The sequence below is a fragment of the Neopelma chrysocephalum genome, unplaced genomic scaffold, assembly GCF_003984885.1.
Source record: "Neopelma chrysocephalum unplaced genomic scaffold, ASM398488v2 Primary Assembly neopelma1_382, whole genome shotgun sequence".
Classification (NCBI taxonomy): Eukaryota; Metazoa; Chordata; class Aves; order Passeriformes; family Pipridae; genus Neopelma; species Neopelma chrysocephalum.
Window position 1 is genome coordinate 2,783,561 of NW_020898046.1, and position 26,370 is coordinate 2,809,930.

A 26,370-nucleotide genomic window follows, 5' to 3' on the forward strand; every position below is an offset into this window, starting at 1 on the left:
AATACAAAATGATCTGTATATTTCCTATGTGTAGTCACTTTTGTTTGTCTAACTGTGTTAGTGGTATGAGAACTTTCTAAAGAACATCAGTAATGATGCAAGAATACTCTTAGGAGAGGTTTGAGGAAGTGGAATAAAGATTTTTTTTCCCACAGGATGGAGGTATATTACTTTTATTCAAAGACTGATATACGTAAAATACATACTTGCAGTTAAAATTACAACACAACAGAAACAAAAACCCTTAAACTTCTGATAACTGAAAATATACATTCCTTTCTTGTAATTAACCCAAATAATTTTTCTATGAATAATGAATGAAAATTTCTCACAGTTCTATGATGCTGGAATCACAGGAAAAATTTTTACTTACAGATTCTTTTCCATAAGGACTGTGAAAGACACAGCTTGATTAATCTTTTCCAAGACCAGAAATGAACACAAAGAATCAGCCCCAGCCTCCTCATTTAGTTCCTAGGCCATCAGATCAGCATCAGGTCAGTCAATAAGACACCAGTGGAAAATGAAAAGGACTAATCTGACCAAGAATGTTCATCACCACCAAGTAATCAAGTTAAGTCCTTTTCTGTGTGGTTCCCCTGAATTTGTGGAGTTAGTAAATATATTAGATTACTAAAGTTATTGTTATTTTTTAATGAGAAGGTTAATATTATCATTTATATTTCAAGTGACTTCTTGTCACTTAATTTTACCAGAGCTGTATTCACTTCTGTCTCTGCTGAACTGAAGGACTGGGCTAGCTGGTCACCCAAGTTGAATTAATGCATATTTCTCCCTACATGCCAGTGGTACCACCACAACTTCTTGCATAAAGGTCAACAGTTAACAGCTGCAGCTGGAAATAAAATGACAAGGAACACCGATTCCTCAGACACTTGGTGGCTAAGGGGATACTGAACTCTGATGAGCAGCCGAGCCAGGTGTCTCCACCTTAAAGCACTGTAACCATTTGGTGACTAACCTGGTAATGATTCAGTGAGTTTGTATGTATCCATAGAAAGAGAAGGAGAGTTTGTAATTTGGCACATGCTGTGTACACTGAAGCCATTTTGTTACAGAAGCATTCATGAAATACGCATGAGGAGTTTAATTTGATTTTCAAAAAGTTCAACATTGCACTGATTTTCTAGCGAGTTACCTCAAAGCTGTGGCCCTCAAAGAAACTAACTGAGCCAAGAAATGATTTTGAAGAAACTGGATGCTTTCTTTAGCTTAAGAACACATCGAGATAACCTGCTTCTTCAGTTCGTAGCTACAATTTACTTCAAGAGCAACAATTCTCCTTGCAAAACATCACAATGGAGTGAAAAGATATCAGTGCTCTGGCACCTGTGATTAAAAAGAATGTGATGTAATACAGAGGGCTGTATATAGGAGGGAGAGAATAACCAGAACCCTTATGGCATTTCTTTGTTTATGCTTCAGAAAAATCCTTTGAAGGCCATCACTTGCCAGACAGTAAAAATAGTTTTCCTACTAGAAAACAAAAAGCCCAAATGACTTAGGGTAGAAGTTTTTCAAACCAGCAGTTGGAAGTTGAGGGGCCATGGAGTCTGATTTAGATGCTGTGAAAGCCTATTTTGCTCACATTTGACTGCAAGCAGACCAGAAGCTATCACAAGCAGCAAACACTGCTGCAAACAAGTACTAGAATGCAATTATATTCATATTTTGACAATAGTGAATGAATAAATATATTATTTGTATTCATCATTCATTCTCCACACCAGCCTCATGTATGGTAAAACACACAAATCAAGCAAACAATTCTGCAAATTGTATTTGTCTTTTTGCTTTTCATATGCTTAAATTCTTTTGCCTTTTATAGGCATCAGCTGCACAGTAGTATGGGGATTAGGAAAACCACAGTTCTCTGCAGTGTTTTAAGAAATGTTTCTAAGCACAAGAGCTAGCACAAAAAGAAATGTCCTACTGAAGGCAAGTGTCTGAATCATAATCTCAATTCTCCAACTCTTTAAGTGTTTTTCAATTGCTAGAGACATACATGTTGATGGAAATGCATCACCTAATGAGTTTCCAGCTACTTTGACTGGTCCATCGCCCTGTTAACAGAAGTGTGTTTCTTTCTCTTTTTCACATTGCTAATGTGCTAATGGCTAAAATTTATCTTCCTCCAGCACAGCTCTGACCAGCTAATCTAACAACTCACAGTATAACTCCAGAGCGGCTCAAAATGCTAAAATATATAGGCTAGGACACTCATTAGCTTTCTCTTCAGAGTTCAGGGAATATGTTTCTCCTACCTCTTTACAGAGCAAAGAAACCCACATCTTTTTTTCTCATTCATAACAAAGTCAATGGGCAAAGTTGACACAGTGGTTTGAGGGAAAGTTTGAGAACTGGTATGTTTCAGAAATCAAATTACTTACTTCCTACAGAACTGGATACTGATTAGGTCTAGTTCGAGAATATTAGCAAAACATTACTAAAGTCAGTAGGCTACAGAAAAACAACAATATTTACCTTACAAGAGGCCAAGTTACCTGCTAACATTAACATCTACCTGCTAATATTACATACACACTCCTCCCCCCCCCCTAAAAATGAGCACTATGTTTAATTGATAAACAGAGTTTATATCTGACTGTCCCTTTCGATAGGCAGCTATGGATTTAAAGAACAATCAATGCACTGTATTTCTTCCCTCTTGTCTTAATTATTGTTCTACGTAGTTACAAATGATGAATAAGGAAGAGGAAAATTAGAAGGCAAATTAATTCCTTAATCTATTCAGAAAACACTGTAGGATTATACAAACAAATACAGAATTACCCACAGAAGAGGAGTTATATATGCATACTGGAACAGAAGGAAAAATAATTGGTATATAGCAAAAATAAACATTAGTAACCAGAAGGAACTGTTTGTCTTCTACAATAACAACAGCCTTAACAGTACCAATTAAGATAGCAGATATCTATATAGTCAAAGTACTCAACTGTCAGTCTGGGTTGAGGCATCATTATTAAACACCACAGTATAAAAAAAAATAAAATAAAGTCTTACAAGGAAGTTTTCATTAAGCTGTAAAAATAACCAATGTCCACCAATATAATTTCTTTGTCTTGAATAAAAAGAAAAGAGTAAGCTATGGGATTTTTTTTTTCTTTAGATATAATTGACTTCAATTTTTACATTAGTATGTGGGTCAGAGATGGTTCTGTAAGCATGAAATTCTTCAAATAATTATTTTCAGTTGTTGAAATAAAAGCAATAGTCCATTTTCAGTAACGGTGCAAGTAAATTGTCTCTCTGAATACTGTTAGAAGAACAAAACAGTAAAAGTATGTAGCTGCATGTGACTGTGTAAGTAAATATGTGTATGAAAAGTCTAGAAAGAATTCCCACTGCCGCACTAAAACATTTTATATATATGCTTTCATCACCTTGTCAAGATCTGGCAATACCACCTTAGTTACATATTACAGATTTTATCATTCAGAGGAAAGAGAACATTCTGAGTGTGCCTCCAAGTGATATGGAAAAGCTCAGGGCACGGGCTTTTCTTTGTTTTTAAGCTCCAGATACTGCTTATCTGTTCAGGATGCTCTAACCTTTCAACGTTCCCTTATAAAGCCTAATAATTGCAAAATAATATTCTGAAGATAGTGATGGAGCCAGCAACACCCACTGTTGTTCACACAATAAAATGAGTGAAATGCCCAATGTCACACCAAAATTAGTGGCAATGTCAAAAAAACCATCAGAGCCTCCCAAGCGCAAGTCAAGTGCTTTAGCCACGGCATTATTCTTACATCTCAAGTGCACTGCTAATCTAACATTTTTGCTGAGAAAATATTCCTAAAGCTGAAGTTCTACAGTGTGTGTTAACATTTCTCCCTAATAATACTTTAAACAGGATTTGACTAATCCAGCTAGCGTAATAAACAATACAAATCTTCCTAAAATGTGAATTCAAACTTAACATTTAAGACTTACAATTGTTGGGTAATGTTAAAAAATTCTTGCTTTTACACAGCTGGCCTGACATGAAATATCATTAAAATATTCATTATTTCAAAAAGACTTCCAGATGAAGGCTCTGAATGACTTTAAAAAGAGGTGTGAATTGTGTGAACTTTTCAGAGCTTATTCAAATTTATTCCCTTCAAATACCTGAAGTATACAATGCTGCAAATCTGTTGATTTCTGTGTACAAAAAAGGAATACATATATGACATGCTTTATACTTGTACCCCTCAGCTACCTGTATGAGGCAAATACAGATCGAATTAGGGAAAGAAAGTTAAGGGGAGTTTGCTGCCCTTAAGAGACACAACTGACACATGCACATTAGGATAGCCAAATGAGGAGGATGAAACCCACATTACAGAAAATCCACACAAAAAAGGAGGGCAGAAGGACACCCTTCAGAACATAGCAGTGGATGTTAACTGAATCATAGAAAAGGTGAAGCTGACCAAGTGATGGCACACAAGTATAGATGTGTAGAGAAAACACTTGTCTTGGATGCAAAATGTTCAGTGGAACAATACACACAATATTTTCTTCTCTGCTCATGAAACACGGCTCACCTTTTTTTTTCTTATACCTATGTCAACTTTTAGCTCTGGGTTTGTTTTTTTCCTCAAAAAAAATCTGAAAAATGAACATAAGGAATGACTTTACTGATGATTTTTATCAGTTGATGGAAATCAGTTGATCACTAGGATTGTTCTAGATGTTGTACACATTTTGCAGACTGCACATCAATTCAGTGATGCCCTCCTTTCAAAACACACACAACGTTCGTAGAAAGGTATTCTGTTAACTATTATAGCATTTTCTATATAATATTTCCAATGGGAAAGTTGTTCCCAAAAATACCTTAGTGTTTCATGATAGCTCCTTGTTAAGAAGAAAGAAAGGTGGTGTGAAATGAAAGAAGCTTGTAAAGCCCACTTAAAGTATATACAGTATTTCAAAAACAGATGTGCACTTCTCTGCCCTAACACTTGCTTTGCTTTGTAGAATATATAACAGTGTTTTAGTTAGCCCACTATTTGGTGGATTTACAATGGTGAAGTACTGTATGTCAGAGAAAAAATAATAATTAAAAAAACAAAACAAAAAAAAAAAAAAAATAAATGATTCTCTGGTAATTCAGTAAATTATTTACAATTTTCAGGTTTAAGTTTTCAAACTGGATATTCCAGATTCTATTTGAAAGTATTGCAGCAAATGCAAAATAGAGCAATCTCTTCAGATAACATGTTTATCTGCAACAGCAGATAAGAATACGTAAAAAAAGAAATGGGTCGTTTCCCATTCGAGTAGAGATGCACTTACAGTGCCATTTGAAACACTGTCATAACTACCTTTATACAAGCTAGAGCTTGACTAGTTTCATAAATACTCATATATATTTGAAACCTGCATCCAAAGCCCAAATTTCTGCCCATAACAGTAGCAATCCACATCAGCACTTTTCACCCTCCAGTAAAACTAAGTGAACAGTCCAACTCCATCACTCACAATCATCTTGGAAGCACATCATAGAATAAGCTCATTGCTTGCATCCAAAGTTTGCATTCCTGAAATAGAATAGCTTGTTCTAGTCATTGATGCAAAAAATACATTTTTAAAACTAACAGTTGTACAGTAAACTTCAAAGCTCTTAGCTGAAATGGTATAACTTTCATTGGCCATGCAGATACAATGCAGCATGAGACAGAGCTCTACCCGAAGAGTGCAAACACAGCCGGCAAGACTAAGTGTGTTCAGTAAGGAGATACAACTATCCACATGGAAAAGAGAGGTTCAACAGGTCAAGATAACAGCTGAACAGGGTGCAACACTAGCTCATAAGAAGCCCTGATGATTTCATTTTGACAGTTCACATGCTTCAATTATTGTATGTCTTCCTTCAGTTCAAAAAAGAGTCCAAACTTGAATCCACCTTTCACAAATTCTAATCTTATTCCTTAACTATAAAACTGATTTTTGTCTCATTTCCTGTTAGTGAAAATAAGAACTAACGGAATAGGAGATATATAGGAGCTGTCCTGGACAGACAAGAGTGTATACCAATGGTCCATCTTGTTCTGTCTTTAGTAGCTGACAGCGATCAGTGTTTCAGAAAGGCATTAAGCCCACTGAAAATTAATTAGCTTCTAAATAAGGGGTTTGCCTCTTGAGACAAAAATACTTAAAGCAGTACAAAAGATTATAATAGGAATAATGTGACAGTGGCGATCCCACCTACGTTTAAATCTGAAACATGAAGATTTCCATAGTCTCCTTCAACTGACACACACATGAATACTCCACATGTATTACTTAAAGGCTGCCTATAAGTATTGGCAGCTACTAATGCCTTTAAACAAAAAAAGACAAGGAAGTAGTTGATGGAAGGAAAAGGGGAGAATAAAAGGACAAGAAGGAATTACATAAACACGGAAGATGTGATCCAAAGTCCAATAAAGCCAATGGAATGATTCATATTGATTTCAGAAGTCATGCAAGACAAAGTCTGAAAAGGCAGAGAACAGACTTCAGGCCCAATGGTAGACATATTATTTCTCCAAATGTTCTACAACAAAGGACAGGAAGTTGAAAATAATCATCTGGTAGAAGAGAGTTATAGCCCATTTTGCTTCCTTTTAAATGGCTTTGGTAGCTTTTTCTGACACGTGATATAGAAAATATTTTCTTTTTTTTTTCCCCACCTTATCTCCTAAAAGGTACTATCCACACACACTCAAGCCTATCAGACTGCCTTAGTGGTCACACTACCACAGCTCTTGGGGGTGATGAAAATAATATCAGCTATAAATTACATGCCCTTCTTGAAAAAGTGGCAGTCAGTGACTACTTTGAAAATCTTCTTAGCCCTTCACCATGTTCCAGTTAGAAATGAGAAAAAGCAAAATGTTTAGCGGTCTATCCTGATGACCATTCCAGTAGGAGCTATTAATAATAATAATAATGGCCCATCTTCGCGAACGAAGATTTGGGGAAAGGTCTTTTTACCTTTCCAGCCTGCGCAATGGATTTTTTTTTAGGTGAGACACAGCCTGCGCCGAACTGAGCCCACCCTTTAATCCTAAGGTTCATCTGCCGGGGCCAAGCAAGCTTGGACAATGGCAGTGAGGTCCTCAGGACGTAGGTTTGTTTAGAGTGTCCTTCTCATAGATGGATGGCCTCACAGGGCTAACGAGCTCCATCAGGCCAGGAGACCGGGATTTGAACCCGTGGTCGCAGCAGTGAAAGTCCTGCACGCTAACCACTAGGCCACCAGGGGTCTCAGTAGGAGCTATTACCTAGAAAACAATTAGTACAAGAATAAAGCTCCATTCAAACCCAGAAACATGTTCAAATGCACACTATGGTTTAGCTTGCTCAGTAGGTAAGATGAGACAATGATATGTTCTTTCAGATCTTTACACAATAGGAAAAAACTTAAAGCCTGGGAGTATTTCAAGGCTATATTCAGTCAGTAGCAGTGATCTGCAAAGATATTGTTTTACATGACATAAAAACAAATGTATCAAAAATCCTTTGTTGTGTCACTGCATAAACTTCTTGGCTGCACAATTTATGCTTATCGGTTAGAAAAAAAATTGAACTTCTCTATCTGTTCTTTATTTTTATTGCATATAAAAGCAGCTGAATACAGACTGTATGTTCAACAGAAGACCACAGAAAAGTGAGTTTGGTACTGTGCCCAGCCAAGTTAGCCCTAGGACCCAAACCAATGCCATTTAAAGGCATTGTAGTATACTATGGAACAAGCAAGAACCTAAAAATCCTATTCTACAAGGAGCAGACTGATGAATAAGCAATTTAACAAGGTTTTTAATACGTATTTTGGCTCCAAAAATTGTGTTGTGCTAATAAATATAATCTGTCAGCACAGATGGGGGAAAATAAGAAGCAATAGAAGCAGAAATATTTCCCAAATAGTTTCAGGCTAAAACTGTTATTGAAACTTTCCTTTGCCTTGCTAGTAACATGAATACAAGCGCGTTGTCCTGGGGCATGAGAACAAGTAAATGAAGCTTATGAGAAACAAGACAGCAACATTACAGAAACTTCACCACGGACTGCTTTTTACTACGTACACAGACAGCACGTCAAACTGGTCCATGATCCCAAGTACAACATGGATACTAATCAATCCTATTCAATGAATAGCACCAAGGTACACTTCTCTTGCCATTTAGCTACGAATTTCAGTGACAGCTCTTGCCTTAAAGCTGTTGCCTCAGAAACTTCTCCATTTCCTTCCTACCATTATGCCAGATCTCAACATAAATACACTTGCATGCCAGTCCACAAACACATTATCTTAAAGGTCTGGACCTCCATAAACAAGGGTCCTGTTTGCAACATAGGTATTGCGATGAGAAATGCCATTGCATATGTCAAATTCAGTCTGGAGGGACTGGCGCAAGACATGGTGACAGACAGCTGCTTGCTGTAAGTACCTGCCAAGTGGCAGAAAACTCTCCAGTTGCTTTGCTTCAACCCTTGGCATTTCAGCAGAACAAGAAACTGTTGGCATGCAGGTAAAGACGTCATTGTCACCTGGAAGTTGTTTCTGTGGCAGGAAAACAAGGGCAAACACAGGACTGGACAAGATGAACTTACTGAGAATGAGATAGGAAGACAGCTACGTACACAAAACAGGATAGTTGGGATGACCAGGATCATGTCCAAGTTAATGAAAGGAGAGCAACTTTACACCCGCCCAGTTAAGAGCTGGTTTAGCTACCATGAGCGGCCCCTCAGAAAACTGTATCAGGATATTCCTGGGCTAACTCACTCTCAGTTTCGTGTCATTTAGGCCCCCAACACTTTCAGCCAGGCTACTCTACCTTTTGGCATACATGCTTTTTAAAAGACGCTTGCTTATTTAGAAATAGAGGTAGGTACTGATGAGGATTCACTGTGACTGTATTTCTGAGCACTTCTAAATTCTTTTTTTAAAATCTCACAAAGCAGCTTTCTGCACAGTTTTAAGGAAATGTTTAGACCCAATGATTCTAAAGGAAGAAGCATAAAACGAATATGTGCCTTGCACAGCACTTTACCATTTTAATACTCAATCATGGAGGCAAGAACACATGATGACTTGGCACCTAACCACTTCCTCCCTTGCCCCTTTCTCTTTGGTGGTACTAGTAAAAGCACTTCCTTCCCTTGCTCCTGGCGAAATCCATATTATTCTTTGTCAAGATGCTGGGAATGAGAGGGATCAATAAAAAGGTATCTGCTAGAAATTGTTGGGAGTCCTTTCAAAAATAAGGGATTTGTGAGATGGAGATTGGCAGACCTATCACAAGCTGCCTCTTAATGAAGTTCAGTAGCTGCTCGTGTATGCTTTGAATCTGTCACTATTGAAACAGTTTTTAAGAGTCAAGATAAACATTTGCATATGAGGAGAGAAGCAGTGAAAATCATGTGGGAATACATCTGGCTTCATTCTCACACAGGGTCCCATGCTATAGACCTGGTAGGGATTACTCAACACCCAGTCATGAAAAATGGAGGTCCCTAAAAGGGGCAGGTTTCTTGACTGACAGCTGTGGACTGGCAAATTCTATTTCATCAGCCTATTATTCACTATAAATGTGTGGAAAATCCATCTGTTCTTATTTCTCTGTATACACCAGATATGAAAGGAAACAAAAGCCTGTCTAAGCAAAAAGCAAGAGCATGACAGGAATACTCTCAAGATAAGACCTTATTCTCACAGTACAAACAGTCTCTGTTCCCTGTGCCTCCCATAGATGTTTGCTAACACAATAGAAGGTGGCTCTCTGTACTCCCTCTCTCACATCAGATAAACCAAAATACCTCTCAGTGATAGTACAAGACAACGCAGTTGCTTGGATTGAGCAACAGACAGCCAAGAAATCTTTCATTTACCCTGGATTTACAGTGACTAGTCTCAAGCAAGTAACTTTATGGGTAATCAGCCTGTCTACGTGAAAAACAAGGAAAGTAGCATGGGTTTCTGAGGGGCAGTTTGGAAGAGGTAAAGATCTTTACACCTAAAGTAACAAGTGAAAGACCTGACTCCTCAAACATACAGCTGTACTTCCAACATGAAAACAACAACACAAGGTAGAACAAGGAAAATTTGTCTTAGTGTGTCTCAGCTGCATGGACCACATAGCTGTTGTACCAAGAGGCATATGTACACACACAGAGTACCTGTACCTCAGCAAGAAATACTGATGAAAATTATTTCAGCTAAAATCATATGAGATATGATCTACTTCTGTGCAGAGCAAGTTAAGAGCATTAGTTACAGTCCATGCAAGACAGTGAATAAATGAAATTCAGTGAATCTTTTTTAGGAGAGGAAAGAGAAATACACAAAAAAATCTTCTCTTTGGCCACTTTTTCCTTTTCTTCTCAACTGGAATTTTTAGAAAATGCATCTTTTAATATGGATTCCCAAAATCCTTCCTAAACTAGACAATCCAACAGCTACATGTAGTCCGTCATTACTAGATTCCTCTTCTTACTTCCTTCTTTAAATACTGTGCAAGATTTAGCTATTCATTAATATGAGTAAAGCAGCCTTATTACTGTCACAGAGAGCATTTCCTAACAGACACTAGAAAGTTATGCAGTCTTTTGGAATAGTTTCAAAACTGGTCTGACCCTCTTCTTACTAGAAGCTGAATTACTTCTGCATATTCAGCTGAGAGAAGTCTAGGGATGGAGATGTTCTGCTACCGAGAACATTTCCAGCTGCAGATCATACTCTTAAAAGTGCAGACCAACTTTCACATGGAGAAAGGCCTGAGTATTTTGGTGGTGTTCAAAACCCCATAGCAACACTAAGCAAAGAAGTGGCTCTCAGTCCACAGAAGTTAAATTATAAGGAATGAAGCTTTTTAAATATCCATGGTAAGCACACTCCCTTGGTATTTTATTGTACAAAATGTATTTGTATTTACCACTGAATTGTAGCTGTGATGTGAATGAGAAGTGGTTGTAAAGAAAAAGGATTCTGCTGCACAACTGGGGACCAAGCTAGAAATTGTTAGAAACAGGCATCACTCTAGTCATATACCACAAATATTTACTCCTTTATGTGAGCTGAGAATGTGACACAAAACCTCTAGTAGTCAGTGGGCCTCACAAGGAGTTTGTGACTCCCTGAACTAAAACACTAATTTAGAGTTAGATTTTTTTTTCACACCGTGACTCCTCTGCTCTTTCTAGGAATTGTGGAAATTTTTTAAATAGTACTAATTCGCACTACCAGATGGTAGTAGCACTTTGTCAGAGCATTATTACATTTAAGTTAACACTTGGAATTTTAATGCAATGGCTCCAAGACTTGCTTCTCAAACCCCTCCATAAAAGAGCCATTTCAAAGCTTACATCTATGACTACTGTCAGCCACTGGATTCAAACCATTTTGAGAAGTGGCCTTTGAAACAGCAGTATTAAAAAATGATAAAATACCTTCAAATTCAAAATGGTCAGGGGGAATTTGTGAAATGAACCACAAGCAGTAATCTCTGTTGTATTACTAAAGCAATGCTAACAACAAAATACATCTCCATGGCACTTGCTCCTGAACCTGTTTCGGAAAACCTAAATGCTGGTTATTTCTAAGTAGCAGACGTTTGCTTACTCATTGCAGATGCCTGGAGGTGAGAGGAAAAGAAAACGGCACATGCTTGTTCTGAAGAGAGGATTAGGCAGAACGAAGGGATGTGGTATTGGGGATGATTTAACAGCTTCCAAAGCACTGACAATTTCAATATTCTATTTGTTACTCCAAGTTAGTGCTACAAAATGACACAAGGACCTTGTTTACAGAAAGTTAGCCTCTCTTCTCTCTCTTTCATGTTCTGGATGGAAGTCTATAAACCTAGTATTTTCTGAAAACACTTGTACTCCTTACTTGACACAACACAAAGAGCCAGTTAATTCTAGCCTCAGGGACATTTGGCAGTCTTACAAAAAATCGGGGGGAGGAAATGCATCCCTTTTAAAAAATTGCTAAAATAATCCAAACCCACAGTCCTTTAATGAACAGATATTTTTATTTTTTCTTAACAACTAAATCCTGCTGAAGATGATTTTCAGCAATGGCAAATTTCAAATGCTGTCATTATCTACCTTCCCCAAGGAAGTATTTACCTCTTTCTCCATACATCATTCAGCTCTGTTATTAGAGATCATTGATCTCAAACAGAAAAATATTTTAAAAACTATAAATTCCAATTTTTAATGTGTCATTTATAGGAAACACAGGCCAGCTTTTGGTGCAGCCTTCTACTTGGGAGTTTTGGAAAGGGGGTTGACGACTGTGCTTAGCAGTGGCGAGAGTTGATTGTGGTGAAGGGATACAGGAAACCCTTGGAGGGGGCCAACCTGAGTGATGGGCCAGTCTAGCTTTGTAAGAGTACAGCATAATTTTAGGGAATAGCAGGTAAGAAACACAAGCTTTGCTGCTTTGGATGGGGGTTGGACAAGGTTGATGTAGACAGAAAACTAGATTCTAACCTGAACAGGCCAAATGAGGACATATGCACAAGATAACTGTGAAAGCAGATCCACTCACCACTCTGGAGCTTCACTGAAGAGAGGTGTAACTTCTAAAGCAAGCTATGCAGCTATCTGAGATGAGGAGAAAGCTAGTGCTCTCCCCCTCATTTCATGAAAGACACAGCAGGCTTTGAATCCAGAAGGACACTGCATTATTTACCCTTTCCTTCCTTCCTAAATTAGGTCAACAGTCAATGGAGCAGAAGCTGTGGCCATGTGCATCCCTTCCTCCTACTCACCAACCACAGAAGCTGTGTTTACACGGAGGAATAGTACAGACCAGCCTATAAAATAAACTGCTGCACAGAGGAAGCAAAGGAAGATTATTCAGAGGGACAATGTTAAGCCACAGGAAGGTACAATACACTTGGAGCTATCCTGGGAGCAGAGGAGTGGAAGTTGATGCTTTGGTACTCATTGTTTGTATCTGTGTGGAACGGTATTAAACAATACGAAGATAAAATGGATCTCACTTTTCTGCAAAGTAATCAGGTACAATTATTAGCTAAAAAAACCCAAAATATTAAGATCTACCGCACAAATTAAATGCTTCACAGTAAAACTATAGAGGCTAGACAGGGAGAAACAATCCCTTTTCTAATCTATAATTTAGTTTATTTAAAACTTAATATTATCTTCTAGATATATTGTTCTCAAAGTATTGTTTGCATTATATTATTAATCTTTTCAGTAATATTTGTGTCGTTCCAGTGCCTCGCTCCTTTGGATTGCCCAACTTTTCTCATACGCATAGATATACATCTCCTTCACAAGGACTGTCCCAAATATTTAAAGCCCAGTCTGCAAACCACATAAGTGTAACATTACCTGTTATTCCCTAAAAGTATCCTGTAGTCTTACAAAGCTAGACTGGCCCATCGCTCAGGTTAGCCCCTTCCAAATGTTTCCTGAACCCCCTTCACCACCCAACCAACTCGCGCCACTGCTAAGCACAACCGTCCACCTCCTTTCCAAAATTCCCACGTAGAAGGCATCACCAGAATCCTCCCCAGAGTAGTCCTGCCCCCAGAGCCTCTCTGTGGCAATGAATCCCCTGCCAATGCCTTGTTTCTTGCCGACTCATGCTGTCCTTTACCTGAAAACTCCTGCTCTCCTCACAGCTAGAAACAGCATCGATGATGTCCCTGGGACATCACCCTCCCTGATGGTGACACCAAGCACAACTGATCACTCCCCATCTAGCATATAGATTATATTTAGGACATGCTTTTTTCCTGCTCACTCCCCTCAGCCATTTTATTTGATATATGCCCTATACTCTTTGCAGCACTGTCATACATAAGAGAACTTTTTCAAGTAAATGGGCATTTCTCATGTATCTCCAGGATGAAGTCCAATTTTTGTAATAGGAGAGCTGCTCCAAGGAGTCGAAAAATCATTCCTCTAGATTGTTTCAATAATTTTTCAGTAATATTTCCATAACACTCTAGAAACTCCATAGGACTACCTAATGAGGCTGCAGATGCTTTCAGAATCACTATGTTTAAATATCTCTTTTTAAAAAAATAGGGAATTTTGCAATATACATTTTTCCACTATCCCAAAAAGGGCTCTTTACTTCCTATCTAGTCTTCCAAAACTGTACCATGAAATATTTCTCCAAACAAATGAGACAGAGAGTGACAGCGCATATGTGCATAACCATGCATAACCATAGGTAAAGCCAGAGAGTAATATGGTGGCAGCTGACGAGACAGTGACTGTTTTTATTTTGCCAATTTAACCAATGTTATTGGTAATAAAGTATTGTAGGTAATGATCATACACACATTGTTGGCCTTCATTTTCTGTCAATTCTTTCACCTCACAGCCCCAGACCACGAAGCTCTGACATCAGCCACACCATGTCTGCCCTGACAGGATGTCCCTGTAGACATATCTACCTGCTTTCAACCCTTCGTACCCAGTGATCATTCACAAACGTGAATGAGTGAATCCGTCTCTCAAAAGACACCACAAGACTTGTAACTTGGTCTCCAGCTGTATAAACTGTCTTGAGTCGCAGAGAGATCCAAGCCCTCTCTTTCACTTCACCCTCAAATCTCCTGACAGCCAACTTTTTGTTTCATATTTGTACAGCTTCTAGCACAGTGGAGTGCCATTTCGCGATGTGTATTCGCGTTATGACTTCCTGCCTGTAAGCAAAAAAACTTCCCAAATCTCTGTGTTGGTACTTAAAGTGAAAATCAATGCCATCCCAAATTAAAGAAAAATCCAGTCAAATATTTTTAAAAAAGAATAATCCTTCTGATTACTGAAAAAGTGTGTTTATACATTGTATATGAATGCATTTATACATACCCCAGTGCTCGTTATTAACCTGTAGCATGGAACTGCAAATTAAAGTAGTACATGAGTAGTAAATTTTTGAAGATATTTAAAGCAAATATGTTAGTGTATATACTGCAATACTGCTTTGGTTCTATATGTTCACAAAGGGGACAGCTGAAGGAAGATTACCTTCAAGAACTACAACCAAGTTTTGAAGGTATATTTATCTCAAAAGAGGTCAAATAAGCAGAATTCCACAGAAATAAAAACAGTTTTATCTGTCCAAATAACAGATATTTGTGTTATGGTGACTTTTTTAACACTTTTGTTCCTGGACATTAAAAACAGATATTTAAGGCTATAGAACATAGTGACAATTACAACTTCTTGCCATGAGCTTGGAATACGAGAGAGAAAAAATGAACAGAAATAGTAGAAGGGAGAAACTCATGTATTTTAATATGACTAATAATAGCTATCTCCTTTCACTTGCATTGAACACACATATCGTGGACTGGCTACACAGTCCCTGTACTCTACAGTGGTTTCATTGAGCAAGAACTGAACCTTTTCTACTGTCTTTTTCCCTTTAACAACTCTCCAGTACATGAAATGATTTTAAAATATTTCTCAAATGTTTAAGCTGAACATTATAAAGACTACAGGAAGGCAAAGGATATACAAAAAGAAACATCCTTGCTTAATACTGTTTGGTCTGGAGATATCCCCACTATGTGCTTTCAGCCAGGCAACTTTTAATACTGATTGCAATCAGTGAGGTAACTCTGCAGTAGTGTCTTCTCACCTGAGGAATACAACTGACATCTTCAAAGCATCCCAATGTCTCAGGAGCCTAAGCTTGACTGCAAGCCAGTCAGATGAGCTTCCGCATGCTTTAAAAGCAAGGCAAGTTACTGTCTGTCATCAGGTCTGGGTCCTAAACACAGGTTTTGAGTTGTAGTCCAAAGGCAGGGAAGCCTGCCCCGTGCAAGTTTTCATTTCTCTGTTTAAAACTGGGTTTGCAAGATTGTTATATCTGTGTATGTTAAAATTAGGCACAGCAAATCCAGGCCTGACATTCAGGTCTGCTTCTATGATATCCTCTGCTCTCTCCAGAGCTCTCATCTGGAGCTACTTTCCACAGCACTGGAGTGGCACTATTTGATTTTGATTTATCACAAGTGAATTATTATAATGAAATCACCAATGCGATTTAAGCCTCTGAGAAAGATATGGTTGGAGTAACAAAAAATTGTTCTGCAAAACAAGCAATTATTGTTAGGTTCAGTGAATATTGGCCTTAGCAATCCAACTTATTATAGAAAGTTAATGTTTTAAAAGGCAATGAAAAAATAAGAAATTAAATCCATTAAATCTGCGTGAAAGACTCCAAGAGGAATTTTACAGTTATTTTCACTGCATATTTTATTAGATATGTGATATTTTATTCATGGGTAAAGCAAATATAACAATTAGGAATAATTAGCATTTCAGCACAGAGTGTTATCTAATACATTAAAATACACATATAATTCTTCATTTAAATTCTGTATCCTCACATTTTCCCCTTTCTGGTTCAGAACTTTTCCATTTAGCATAGCATTTACAGGAACATTATAGAGTTCCCAAAGAAACAGACAGAACTACTGGCTTTCGCCTTTGATATCTTATTTTCCTCCCCTCCTTGCATTTTTACTCATTTTCTTTTTCAATTTCCTCTTGAACTTAGCTTGCCAGATGAACCCAGCATAACTTGCAGCAAACTTTTTTCCTTCCATCTTTTCTTTTCCACTCTACTCCCCCACCATTCCAAAACTAATGTGTGCAATGGAAATCTACTTTAAATCTAACCCTACTCTTACAAATCCATCAGTTTACAGTTGACTAAATCTAGAGTAATTGTCTCTGTACCACCCCTTCCAGAATAACTTCAATGCTACACAGAAATGCTGTAGTTACTGTATTATCCTCTCTCATTAAGTAGGTGTCACTTTTTATTATGCCTTTTCTATTTTTTCTTTTTTTTAATGCAGCACTTACAGCTCACAGAATAACCCTTCCCTGAGCTTTTGTGGTTAGTCCCAGACCAAAGCAGAAAGAAGTCTCTCCAGCTGAAGTGCACTCTGCGGTACAATACAGAACACGAAATACCTCCTTCTCTGAATTAAGTATATTATCACTGAAACTAGGACATAAATTCTGAGCCTTACAAAATTACAGCACTGCACAATTTCAAAGCCCATTCCCCTGCCAAGTTTCATAACTGTCATCCAAACACCAGCACATTTCATTTACTAACCTTCAATTTCAGTCTGTCTCCTCCCTGTTATACAGATCAGTTACAACTCTCCAAGTCACATAAACCATTATTAATTATAGTCGTTGCAGGCACAAGAGAATCTTTCCCTTACTCCATCAGGTCTCTCAATTGCTTGGCCAACAATAACCAGAAACCAAAGCCTGACTCCTGTAATGAAGAATAGCAGAGGAAACTGCCACGACAGTGCTCATGGGAAGAGATTGAAGGACAGAAAGATACAGCAAGAAAGAAACATTCTCCTCAATCACTCTTCCTCTAAATGCTTCCATTTTAGTATCAATGTTTAAATTACTACATCAAGAATACACAATTACATTCTACTTTTGTAGTGGGAGACAACAGCATCTCCTCTTCTCCACATGCTGCTTCAAATGCACAAGTCAGTTAAGAATTGTGCCCAGAAGGCTTTGCCCCGAGTTCTTTACCCAGTGTTAAGGACGGATTAACTAGCACTGCATCACACCTATCTAGCATGCATTTAGCACATATTCCATGCCACGTATCATATTCCAGCAGCTCAGTATTGCACCTTTTCCAATACAGCCTACTAGCCTAGATGAGCAAGGAAGGCATGATCAGCATTACTCTGAAAAAGGCCAATGTAGCTCATTTTGGTAACTACCCCAAGCAACAGCACAGCTCATAATTGCTAACAAACATAGTAGATGGTGCAGGAATATAATGTAACACCACTGAAGGAAAGGAACTGCATCTGTACCCAGGAAGCCCAGTAGGAAGGCAATTATTAAACAGCCAGTCTAGGGTACAGAATGCCCCAAAGAAACACGAGCTTTCATGACCAGCTCCCAACCACTACGTCAGTTTGCCAGCAAACCTGCATGTTATGCCTTACTGTTGGGCTGTGACAGTCCTACTTGCCTTGTGGCATTTCTAGATAACACAAATGATTATCTCTGGGGCTCTCAGAGATGGCCGTCAGCATGACCAGAGCCATGAACTGGACTGTAAGGTCTACAGGATGCATAGGTGTGTAGCTACTCAGGTTTTGACACACATGCCAAGCCTGAATCTGAAATCAAGTTTTTATTCCAATTTCACCAGCTTAGATAATTTACTCCTTCTGCTATTCAAATCTAATGGGGGGGGGGGGGGGGAAGTGAAACTGAATTTGCAAATGCAGAAAGGTATCCAAATTTGCCTCATTACCAGTGTATCACCTGAAGTCATCCTTTTGCACATACCAAGCTATCATGTATAGTAATATACTAACATTTTTTCAAAGTTTGATTAATTTCTTATAATTGCTCAAAATATGGATAATTTTTGAATACCGTTTCCTTTTCTTATTGTTTACTTGTAAGTCCAAGCAGAAATGGTAATTGTCTGTGTCTAATAAGTTTTTTAAACATTGAAGATATAAAACAAACTATGTTTGGAGAGAGTGTAGATTAAAACTGTTACCATGCTGTCATATAAACCCAGGTAATCAAGAAAATTAACTAGAAACTGATACCTAAATAGAACTACTCTTTCACATAAACTATTTTTAAAACCATTCATACTGTGTTGGGAGGAAAAAAAAAGAAAAGAAAGAAATCAAGCAGTGGAGTAGTGAGAAAGAGTAAAACCTCAAAAGGCAAAAGCCTCCAATAAATTTAAACCAAAAACAGGCTGTCATGGCAGATTATAGATAGCTATATATCAAATGGAAGAAAATGATGTAAGTTCAAGTTTATATCTAGGGAGTAACCTAATGGCTTACAAAAGTCATCTCTTGCCAATACCACTTGCTTTACAGGACCAGGGAGTGGAAGAGAACCATACTTAATGCCTTTGTTCATTAAGTTAAATGAACCTTAGTTGGTAGGTTTGCGTAGTCAGAGTCTTAAAAGATTTTTCTCCAGTGTGTTTTTTCAAAGATGGCACTGTGAGAATAAAGGCTCTGTGCATCCATAAGTAGTGATATAAAAGCACACAGCAGCAGCAGTGATTGTCATGTGAGACATTTGTTAGGCACCACTTGAAAATGGATGGTTGGGTTTTTTTACTCTGTCTTTATCAAGGACAAAGAACCTGATATAACACTAAGAGTTATTTAAGAACATGAAAAGGAGCCGCCTGCTGCAGTCAGCAATCCACCGGCTCAGTTTAAAATCTTCTGAAGTCAACTGAACAACTCACCTGGATCATGACAGACTCTGGATCAGGCCCTGATGATGACTAAGAAACAGTCTAGAAAGCAGTGACACCTAATGGCAAACATGCCTTTGGATGATGGCATGCAAAGTTACCCCTCTTTAGCTACACAGTAAGTACACACGTTACAGGGACTGAAACACTATCAGAAGTCTCATCACCCGGGAAAGCATTTTAGAAATAACGCATATGGAAACAGAGAGTATGTCACACATGCTGAGCATTTAAGTAGAACATAGTTACTAATAGAACCCACTGGCTGCTGAGCCACAGTGCACTGTATTCCAGGTCTTCATTCGTATGTGTGTTTAAAATAAGCAAGAAATCTTGGAAAATTATAGGGCAGGGAAAACCAGGACCTGAATGCTCCTCTGTGGACACTACAGGCACACAGAGATTTATTTGTTTTTAAAAAATCTGTTTTGCTTGCTTGTCCTGTGCTTTACAAATGCATGTGAGAGCACAGTAATGAACAGTTAGTGACATACACTACAAACCTTCTAATGAGGCTTTACCAATAGCACAGTAAATTAAATTCCTATTATCAGTGCACAACACAATGCAAGCCAAGTTGCACTGTAGCACATCAGCTCACAAGAATAAATGTGGACATGCATGCCATCAAGCAAGGAGACTCCCTTTCTCTTATAAAAAAAAAATTACTTTTTAAAGACACTACCAATATCAATAGAAGAAACAAGTAATAGACCCCATGTTAGAATTGCCTTGATATTATTATCTGTGGTACAGAAGAGCTTAAAGATATGAACCAAAACTCAGGACCTAGCAATGCTGGGAACTTGTCCAACACAAGGAATGCAGCAGTCCTGGCCTACAAAGTCTAAAAGCTGTGAGGAGTAAGGTAAGAACACAACTAATTTTCTCTCTTAGGGATAAAAGAGTATATATAAATATATATATTAAAATCTGATGAATAAATATATGTAGATGCATATATAATACATATAGCTATATATATTATATTATATATATTTCTGAACTTGCCATTGAAAATAAGAAAGCTAAGGACAATACACAACTGACTGCATAAAACTGAAGTTACTGATAAACAAAAAACAATTTGAAGTAATCAAGGGGCCTGAACTAGATGAATTAGCTTTGAAAAATACTTAAGTGTATATTTTCAGCAAAACTTTTGTACCATACTATGTGACTAATGCCCTAGGTGATTTTGCAGTACCTAACACAGGCATCTGCATCTATGCTTTTTCAGGCACAATAGGAAATCCATATGCACATGCAGATGTATTACTATGTACATGTCAAGGGAAAATACTGAGCACAAAGTACAAAATATAAAAGCATGAGACTATCAGTTGTAGAGGATACAAAGCATACGCAAATTGTGCAGTTGACAAGGAGTGCCACCTAATCCCTGCTTAATTAAAACACTGTTCTAAACTCCTGTTTAGGGAGTGAGGAGTGTGGGACGACTGATGTATGAAGAAAATATCAGGCAGCGTGGCTAATCTCAAAGACTTGGGAGCTTTCGAGCTACATAAATCAGAGCGACTTTTTGAATAGCCTCATAAAACACAGAATCATTGCCATTCCACTCACGACTTTCAGATTCTTCCTACAGCATACAGATCATTAGGAAACTTCTAAGCAATCAAGTAATGTGGGACTGATGAAATTACTCAATCAATGCACGGGCTGAGAGAAGCAGCATAATACAGAATTGCACAGTTTTGACATGGTAACCCTGCCCCTTTCTTTTTCATATAGGGGTAACGAAAATTACAGTGGAGTCAATTCATTTCAACATTTTCACAAGAGTGCTTAATGTAGTCCTTCTGAACTGCCAGCTCCTATTTACAATAGCAGGGCAGCAGAAACGTACAGCTCTACCGATGTTTAAAATATGATACAGGGAAACGGTTTTTTTTAAATGTGCACACTTGCATACACACAGACCTCCTCTAATGATCAAAAGCAGAAGCTATAAACAGAAGAAGACACAAATATGAAAAAGCACTATCATAGATAGATACCAGTCACCATATCCCTCCCACTGCCATCACCAGGTCATTAATGACTACTCACTAAATTGTAACATTTTTTGGCATTGTCTAAGAGATGACTGATAACATACTTTGATATAGAAAACATCCCTTTACAGGAAATATGTGAAACATAGGCAAGCAAGAGTTTCTGCATTATATCAAAAAAGTATGTGTTGTTAGAAAAAGGCTATGCACAGGTAACGTGTTATTTCTTATGACCATCTGCCCCTCCCAAACATGGGAAAATATTTTTCCACTTGAATATCTTAAAACTGCAGAAGGAGAACAAGATAATACATTTATTCTGTCTGTTGCCTAAGGCATCACTACTACCTCTGATAGTATTTCGTTTCCCCTGAACTGAGAATTTGGGCTTTGAGTTCTTCTGTAGGTAATTTGTTCATAGAGTACCCTGCTACTGCTTTTGTTAACTCAGTTAAATACATACATTTTATTACTTATGTCTAAATATTTTATACATAAGTTTACTTAATACATGTAGAAGAAAACAGGAGGTCAGAACACCAGGTCACAAAATACAGTGGTGTTACTAGGGGCCAAAATTTCATCTGTGAGCTGTACAAGTTGGAATACTTAGCTATATACCCATTTATTGTTAAAGCAGTTCTAATTTCAGGTCATTTAGTTTCAGTGCATTCATTTTAGTAGATTTAAAGCTCTGTGTAACAATTTTATATCTTGCCATTTTCATGGCAAATATAAACTAGTCAATAAAAAGAGCTAATCCCCTTGTCAAATGTACTAATTGTCTCTCAAGACAAATTAATTGTGTGAGAAGCAACTACTTCACTTTTGTTGGGTTTTTTCCTGCTTTCAATGAGGATTTATTGTGTTGATGCATCTAATCACTAACAGCATTATTAAAAAAAAGCGTTAAAATGTGTTGCATTCCTCATATAAAAACAAGTAAGACAAATTTTCATTAACTCGAGAAGAGAAAAGCTATCATCTCCCTTGACGTTAGTGCAAAGGCACACAGCTTGCCCAGCAGCGCTCCTTTAGCCAGGAGGATGGGTGACAGGGGATTGCAAAGAAACTCCTCATCTGCTACACAGTTAAAATTTCCCCCCAAATCCTAAGATGTGATCGCTTGTTACCAGCTCTTAAGAAAGAAATCGTAAGCCATAACTGTCTCCTAGTGTCGCTTTAACAGTCTACAACTGGGAAGAATTAAAGTCATTCTCCCTTTAAAAGGAGGGCACGGAGCGCTGCCTCCCCAGTGCAATATTTGCCGCTCCAGTCGCACACAGCTATAAGGACTGACCCCTATAAAGTTGCGGTACCCAAGGGCAGCTGTGGCTCGTGGCCTCGGGGACAGGGAGGACTACACGAAGAGCTGGCTCATCTCTGCCCAAATATCGGTGTCCTGCAGAAAACCTCCTGACGGACGGGCTTTCCAAACGCTCTTCCCGCTTCCCTTTTTCACAGAAACCCGCTACGGATCCCCATGACAAGCACCGGCAGACATATTTATAAAGCCAACCCCTGGGGGAGCGGCAGCTGCCCCACGGCCGGGGCCGGCACCGCCTCGGGGACCTCCCCAAAACCCCGGCGGGACCCTGCCCCCAAATGCACCTTCCCCGGGGCAGCGCGGCGCCGGCCGCCCGTCCGCCCCCGCTCCGCCTGCGTGCGGTGCCTGCAGATGGGCGAGCGGCCGCGGGGGAAGCGCCCTCCTCTCCTCTCCCTCTCTCCCTCCCCGCACATCCCCGGCCGGCGCAGGGGGGCGACCCGCTCTCGCCAGTCGCGGGAACAAAACGCCGCTCGGCAGCGGGGCTCGGCGCTTCCCAGGGATGAGCCCGCCGAGGGAGCGCTGCCGTGCCGGAGATGGCTCAGGATAACGGGGAGCGAGGGGGGCATGGGCGGCGCGAGGCAGCCCGGCGCCCTGTCTCCGGCTGGGAGCGCGGGCAGCGCCGTGCTCGGGCATCCCCCGAGCTGCCCCGCCGCCTGTGCTGGCCGTCCCCCTTCCCCCGCCGGCCGAGGGGGAGGCCGCTGCCTTTCTCGCGGGTGCCGCGGCCCCGGGAGGCGCTCAGCGAGCCGGCGGGGTGGCGGCCCGGGAAGGGGGTGCCGGGCGGCCAGAGCCCCCCGCCCCCGCGGCCGCCCTCCCGCCCACGGCAGGGGAAGCGCTCACGTTGCCCAACCACCTGTTCCGCCGCGGGAGAGGAAGGCGGGATGGGGGGGTGTGAAGGAAGGGAAAAGGAAAAGGGGGTGGGGGTTGCGTGGCTGTCACAGTGGTGTGGGAAATACGGGGACGCTTGGGGTCTCCCCCGACCGAGGGCTAGCCGGGGCAGGCGGAAGGCAGACTGGAGCTGGGGGTCGGGGGGGGGGGGGGGGGGGAGCGGCCGCCCCCCCCCCCCCCCCCCCCGCCCCGATCATCAGCCTCATCAAAACCTCAAGGTCTAAAGCACGCACATACCCCGCCGACAAGAAACCTTTACACAGCGCGGTAGGGGAAAAAGAGGACGCCTGAGAACCTGGTGGAAAGCAATTATAAGAGGGGAGCAAACAATAAAAAAAGCAAGCGAGCAAGGGATAAAGGAGCGCGGGGGCTGCGGGGGGAGGGGGGAAAGCCTGCCAAGAGAGGGAAGGTTGCAAAGGAGAGCTGGAAAAGTGTCCAGCAGCACCATCAGGCGCAGCACCCCCTTACCGATATGAATGATTGAATCTGCAATCGCCGCTTTCCAGGTTCGAGTCCAACAGACGGACACGACCAGGATGAGGGAGAAAACTTCCATCTCCTCCGGAGGTCCAGGCTTTGTAACAACAAATCTCTTCACCAAGCGGTGCCACCGCGGAGGACAGCGCAGCGCCGAAAGCCCAAGAGTTTGAGGTGCCGCCGGAGGAGCGTGTAAATCCCGGTGGCTGGCGCAGAGCCGCGGCTGGGCAAGGGAGCGAGCCCGGGGCTCCGAGCGCTTCTCTCCTCGGCGAAACCCCGCGTCACTTCAGGGGGCTTCTGGGCAGCACCAGAATTGCTGGGAGCGCCGGCAGCAAATCCATCCAGCCCGGGCGCCGCCGCGGGCAGCAGACGCCTCTGCTGGTCAGACAATCCCCATCCTTCCGCCGGGTCCAGGGATCCGCTCGGTCCCGCTGCTGCACAGCAACTTCCAACCCACACCACGCACACGCTCACACACACACACACATACACACAGGCACAGACACGCAAACACGAGCAGACACGCACAAACCCCCTTGGCCAGAGAAGCCCCAGGAGCCCGCAGCAAATAGCTCGCCTTCAGCGAGGTGGGAGGAGCGGGCGACCGGGAGAGCAGGCGATCCCGCTTCCAGCAGCCAGATTCCTGCAGGAAAAGCCCCCCCGGAGGCCAAAAAACAAAGTGAACTTCAAGGTAATGCAGATAGTAATGCAGAGATTTCCCCCCACCCTTCGCTTAGAAAAATCGCTTCCCACAACTGGAGGAAAAAAAATAAATCTGCCAATGGAGCCCAGCGTGCTGTCTCTGTCGCGCAAGGTGGTGGTTGGACAGGGCAGGAGCGAGAGGAGGAGTACCCGGAGCGAGTCAGAGGAAAGCAGATGATGGTCTGCAGGTTGCTTTTGGAGCTCGCTTTGCTGGTGGGATGCAGAAAGAGCTGGCAGCTCCAGCACCAGCCAGCACGTTGCCTAGAAATGGATCACCTAGGAGAAGGAGAGAGAGCGAGAGATAAGTGCTATCAGCCAGAGAGGGAGAAACAGAGAGAGCGAGCGAGAGCGCTTCTCTCTAATAACCACCTCCTCCCCCTATCTGCAAAACAAGGGAGAAACAAAATAGAGCCCTCGTCTCCCTTGAAATCTTCAGCTGGGACTAAGGAACAGACATAGGCAAGAGTGCATGCAGCCTAAAAATACACTGGGGGGAGGGGGGAGAGAAAAGATCTTTTTGAAGTGTTATGCTCAGCTTAAAAAAAAAAAAAAAACAAACCACCCCATTTATTTAACCTTGTAACTCCACTGCAGGTATCAAGTTCAAAGCTAGATGGGCACTTTTGCATCTCAGTCTTTGACAACTGAGTCAGGGACGTTACTTGAAGGGGAAAAGGAAAAAAAATCAGGGACACCTGGTCTCGAGGGGGAAATGAAGACCTAAAAATCTATTAATATTACTTTAATTATCTGTGTTCTTGATGGAATTTTCACAATTCTTTAAAGCAATGAATTGGATTTTTTTCTTCCTCTCTCTTTAGGTAATGGAGAAATTTCTATGGGAAACGTTTACAGCACACTTTTCATGCTCAGGGTTCTATGAATTCATTAACCGATTAATCCTCAGACTTCTCGTGCTGTAGTTAAATACATTATCCCCATTACACAGACAGAGAATTGTACAGAGAGGTTAAGTATGTTTCTATAAAGCAGCCTAAATCCCCACTTTATGTCTTATTACACTTTCTTCTGACTTTGATTTTTCTAGTCACACTAGAGACAGGAAGCAGAAGTCAAAGAATTGCTCCAACATAGCAGTTATATCCTAAACTCACACAAGCCATTGATAAGTCCTGGTAGTCTACAAGAGGTTGACCAACCCATTTTCTTCAGAAAGAACCTCTTTTGAAGGAATTTTCTTAGTTATAGTACTTCTAAGTTCATCATATCTGACTTGCATATTTCTCCTGACTTGCATGTGTCTTCTTTCAGCCATGGAACTAGTTAGCAAGCACAGTTGCATACCTAGAAAATTTAAGAATTTAGTTCAAGAGGGAGAAATAAGACTTTTAAGGAAAGATAAACTTAACCAATGGCAAGATAATTGAATCTATTAAAAAAAAAAAAGAAAAAAACAACCAAAACTCACACTACCAACAAAAAGCACCAGCAGCGATTGCAACTTTGCTTAGGTCCACGTTGGCAGGTGAGTACTTCCCTAAAAATGGTAACACTCAAAAGGCTTCAAGCCAGACCCAAAGCACAAGGCCGGGCTCTTTTCACTGGCTAGAATGGGCTCTCTCTCTTCTAAGAGCTGTAACAAATCACAACTAAAATTGCTTTAAGAGGCAAAA

At 40.4% G+C, this 26,370-nt stretch overlaps 1 protein-coding gene across 2 annotated transcripts in view; it reads right to left on the reverse strand.

Annotated features, from left to right (window-relative positions):
• The window catches only part of GRID2 (glutamate ionotropic receptor delta type subunit 2), a 700,412-nt gene extending 676,096 nt beyond the window's left edge, over window positions 1–24,316 (reverse strand). The window contains exon 1 of one of the 2 annotated variants that reach the window (XM_027706551.1): window positions 24,026–24,316. In XM_027706551.1, the coding sequence (XP_027562352.1) occupies window positions 24,026–24,113 (88 nt within the window). In that variant the 5' untranslated portion in view covers window positions 24,114–24,316. The remainder of the gene's footprint in view (window positions 1–24,025) is intronic. The other variant, XM_027706550.1, reaches the window with a different exon arrangement.
• Between the last annotated feature and the right edge of the window lie 2,054 nt (window positions 24,317–26,370).